Source organism: Cyprinodon variegatus, unplaced genomic scaffold, assembly GCF_000732505.1.
Source record: "Cyprinodon variegatus isolate N-32 unplaced genomic scaffold, C_variegatus-1.0 Scaffold872, whole genome shotgun sequence".
In the NCBI taxonomy this organism is placed as follows: domain Eukaryota; kingdom Metazoa; phylum Chordata; class Actinopteri; order Cyprinodontiformes; family Cyprinodontidae; genus Cyprinodon; species Cyprinodon variegatus.
This window is the reverse complement of record NW_015151325.1, coordinates 154725-159237: the sequence shown is the minus strand read 5'-3', so window position 1 is coordinate 159237 and position 4513 is coordinate 154725. Positions and strand designations below refer to the sequence as shown.

The 4513-nt window shown below is 38.0% G+C and overlaps 1 protein-coding gene across 3 annotated transcripts in view; it reads left to right on the top strand.

Moving 5' to 3' along the window:
- Positions 1 to 4298, top strand: part of LOC107099464 (oxysterol-binding protein-related protein 1-like) — a 64676-nt gene extending 60378 nt beyond the window's left edge. For all 3 annotated transcript variants that reach the window (XM_015397600.1, XM_015397601.1, XM_015397602.1), the window contains 4 exons: positions 2270 to 2383; positions 2469 to 2592; positions 2676 to 2766; positions 3425 to 4298. In XM_015397600.1, coding sequence (XP_015253086.1) covers positions 2270 to 2383; positions 2469 to 2592; positions 2676 to 2766; positions 3425 to 3527 — 432 coding nt within the window. In that variant the 3' untranslated portion in view covers positions 3528 to 4298. The remainder of the gene's footprint in view (positions 1 to 2269; positions 2384 to 2468; positions 2593 to 2675; positions 2767 to 3424) is intronic.
- The last annotated feature ends 215 nt before the right edge of the window (positions 4299 to 4513 follow it).

Below are 4513 nucleotides of genomic sequence, written 5' to 3'. Positions count from 1 at the left end.
GTGCCCTTGGTGCTTCATTTTCCATTAGCTTGTTACTGACTATGTTTTTACTCTCTCAGTAATACGGGACAAAGTGCGTTTCTTTTCCACTAAATACAGGACAGGTACTTCTATTTCTAAATACGGAACAATTCCGTTTTTCAAAGGATGGTTGGCAACCCTAGTCTTCAGCCCCTCTAGGTTAAAACCATTGTTTTAACTGAGATAAAAAACCTTAAACACACACCTGAAATATGTGTATTCACCTTTGATGAAAAAACGAAGTAAAAGTAAAAGTATTCCCACCCTACTAAAAACTTCCTCTTACCAACACAAAGTGATGCATAGTTGTGAAATGGAAGAGAAGTGAAACACGGTTTATCACAAGTCTTACAAATAAAACCTGAATTTGTGTAAGACTAGAACTCACAGACACTTTCCATCCATTCCGCCTGAGATTGAGCTATTTTTAAAAGAAAAATGGGTAAAAGACGTCATCGTCTAAATGGGTAAAGCTGGTAGAAAGCTGCCTCAGAAGACATTCAACCAAGACTCCAGCAAAAGGACCTTATATAGAGAATGCCCTGCAAAAACAATGCAAAAATAAGAAAATAATTACTCAAATTAAGGGTATTTACCATTAATTTGAGTATGTAAATACGATGATTTGCCAATGGAATAAGATTTTTTTACCCTTAGAATAAGATAATTAGATGATATGCAAAATGCAATTGTTTGTTCTTATTTTAAATGTAATCTGTCTTGATCCATTGGCAAAGTGTCAAACCTTCCTCCTCAGTTCAAGATAAAATGCTCTTATTTTAATAAAAAATGACTTATTTAGCTTTACATTTTGTTGCAGTGTGAGCTGAAGGACCAAATAAAAACACATTTCACCTGATTTTGTTCTCTGCTTGTTTGAGGGCCTTGAACTTAAAACCCACTTGATTACATTTCTGTTTGTTAATTAGAAAAATATGAAAAAAAATACCTGTACAGTAAATATCAGGAGTCTGCAACCTTACGTATCCAAAGAGCCATTTTGCCCTGAGTCCAGCTAAATGAAAGTCATTTAGGGCCACGAAATAAATAAAAACACAACCGGTGATTTTTGTTAGATTCCCGCCATAGGAAATCTGTTGCGCCTTAAACAGCCGACAGTTCCTTTTCTATTTTTAGCTTTTAAAATTAGTAAAATCATAAAATTATTCATAAAGATGAAGCCTGGATTATTTTTTATTGGGAATTATCTGATATAAAATTAAATGATAATTTTAAATGAAAAATTTGGTCAGCAGGAAGAATCAATGGATCATTATTTATACCTAAGACTAATACGTTCACTGAGATTTCATTAGTTAAGCGTTAACAGGTGAAAAATAAAAATGATAATTTTCATTGCGATCACTGAGTCTGGGAGCGGCCATTTTTGCCCAAATATAGTAGCCCCTCCCTCCTGCCATCTTCCAGCAGTGACGTCACGGTGCGGTAAGCCTAGCGCCATTCTCCCCGCTTTCCAAGCTAAATCAATGGGAACTACTAGACACATCTGCAATCAACAACAATTATTGAAGATTTCCAGAGGACTTCACCATTGAAATTCACCAGAGCTATAGTGAAACTGACAATGCCCACGTGCATGGCAGCTGGATGCTGGAATACATCGGGTAAAAGTGAAAAAAAGAGTTATTCCACCTTTCTGATTCCTGATCCTCCACGGACGGGTTGGTCGTTGGATCGCCAACTTGAAGAGGGAGGATTTGCCATCGAACTTCTGGCCAGAGAAAAAACCCGTAATATGTAGCCAACATTTGGAAGAAGAATGTTTTCAAGATGACTTGGATAATAGCGCGTTGTGACAAACACCAGATACAGCACTGGGACTTGATCAACAGCCGATACCGCACCGTGACAATGTCACTAACCAGTAGGTGGCAGTAGTGTTCTTTGACAAACATGGATGCCTCCAGTAAAGCACATTCACATGAAAATTACTCTGAATTAAAAACACTGATCATTTATTGAACAGGATGGAATCATTTCAGATTCAAAGAACTTTCAGAAGTTTGAATTCTGAATATGAGCGACTTTTCCTTTAAATCCCATAATTTCCAACCTAATTTTAAGAGAAATATCTCTAAAAAAATATTTCTGCTGCTTTTACTGTGAAACTTCAGTTCAAATGTTCTTTATACATTTAGAGGACCCAGAGAATCACATGTGGCTCCGGGGCCACAGGCTGCAGACCCCTGGTGTCCATCATGTTGAGGTCTTTCTATTGCTTGCTTAGGGTAACAGTGGGGATCAGGAGGGTGTTCCCTCACCTGCTGCAGACACTGTGGATGTGATTCCTGGAAGCCAGCTGCTGTGGAGGATTGCACCCAGACCAGCAAACTCTGCCCAGGTTTCATTAAATCCTACATAAGGTAACATTTCAGCGTCTTAAATTCAATATGCTGCTTTAACATTGAACTGCTCTATGGAACCAGATGTACAGCTTCACATCGTTCGCCATGCAGCTGAACGAGCTGAGTAAGGACATGGAGGGAGTCATTCCTCAGACCGACTGCAGGCTCAGGCCGGACATAAGGGCCATGGAAAACGGCGACATCGGTGATGACTTCATTAAAAAAAAAAACTCAAGCAGAGTCTCTCTTTTTATGAACATAAAAGATTGAGTGTAATGTCGCCAACAGACTTTGCAAGTGAAGAAAAGAAGAGGTTGGAGGAGAAGCAGAGAGCTGCTCGTAAAAACCGCTCCAAATCTGATGAGGAGCACAAGACCAAGTAAGGTTTAACCTTATCTTATGTATATATATAGTAAATCTCAGGCTTTCATGCTGGCATTTTATGCATAAACGAACCAGATGATTGATTGTGAACAGACGTAATCAGAGTGGATATCATAGCGTTTGATCATTTCTCTGGCTGGAAGCATCTTTTTCATTGTTTTTCGCTCTTTTGTTCTGAATCATTCCTGCTTAACTCCATTTTATCTCCATTTCTTCCCCATTTTGCTGCTGCTTGAATGGCTCTGATGAAAGGAGTCCCCCCCTTGGCCCGAGGTTAGCGCCGCTCGCCGTTTGACTCGCTCATTTTGACAACTTTAATGTGTTCATGTGACTCTCTGTGTTCTCATAAACATCCTGATCTCTTATTGTGAATGTTATCTGTATATTAAAGAGCTGCTGATGTTGGCGTCATAGCGTTTTCCTTCACTAAGCCGTTAATCAAACACTACAGGTGTCTTCCCTCCACATCCGCATGTCTTCCTGATGTTTTTTACTAACGTTAGCTTAGAGCAAACAGCCTGATGTCTCCTAAATAAGCCTCCATATCCTGAAGATAAACCCTGCCTGCCCCTCATTCCCCTCTTTCTTTGATTTGTTTGAGTTTCATTTCATGACGCTGCTCTGCTCTCTAAATGCCGCCGCTCTGTTCTCAGGTGGTTCCAGCAGGGGCCAAACCCCCACACCCGCTCCCAGGACTGGCTCTTCGCTGGTGGATACTGGGATAGGAACTACAGCCAGCTGCCGGATATTTATTAATAGAAAAAACGCACCTGTTCTTTAAATTATCACCAATAGCTGTTTGATTTTTGTTGATTTTCTTTTTTTAATGAATAACTACACTATTTCTGAGCACTTTTGGAGGCGTGCACCTGAACATTGTTACCTTCTTGTAAATTATGATGGGGGGAAACAAGTCAATACTTGTTTGTAGTTTGAGGACACTTTGAGATGCATTATTCGTTATTATATTAATTAAATAGTTTATTTCCTGGTTTTCAGCACCATGTTCTGGGAGTTTATAGTTTTTTTTAAACCTTTTATCTTCTTTTAAGGGTTTATAATTGTAAATCTGTGAATATATTCTGACTGAGCACCGACCTCAGCGATGGATGCTCTGCTCCTCCCTCTTTTTAACCTAATATTTTTGCCTTGTACAGTAAAGGGATGCTTTTAAACCCTCCTTATATCTTACAGTGGATATTTTCTCGCTCATATACCCCTGTTAAATTAACTATAGCAATATTTTTTTAAATCGTCTGGTCGATGTCCTCTGTTTTTTTAAAAGCACATGGAAATATTTGAGCATTGTAAAAAAGTTAAAGTTGGATCTGATTCCTGCTGTGAATTGAAATATTAATTCCTTACATAAACTGGGCGATTTTTGCTTAAAATCATTTTTACAAACAAAGAAAAACCATGATTTGAGTAGAAAGAAATGTAATGTTTACTGGATTTTTCTAGATGTTTTCTCTGCATTCATATAGAGCAATAGAGCTGTAAATTGCCTACGTATCTCAATAAAACATTTCAGTGCATTTCTTTGAGTTTCCATGCTTCTGTTTAGAGCCATTAATAAATCACATTAGGGCTTCTTTACTCCCATATAGTTGTGTGTTTTTAAATGTATTGAACAGTCCTTTAATTCATTAGGCATGCAGACAAGCATTTATACATTCTGTATTTTACCACTCATTTAATTGATCTATTTTTTTCTTTTTACTAAATATATGCATAGAACATCT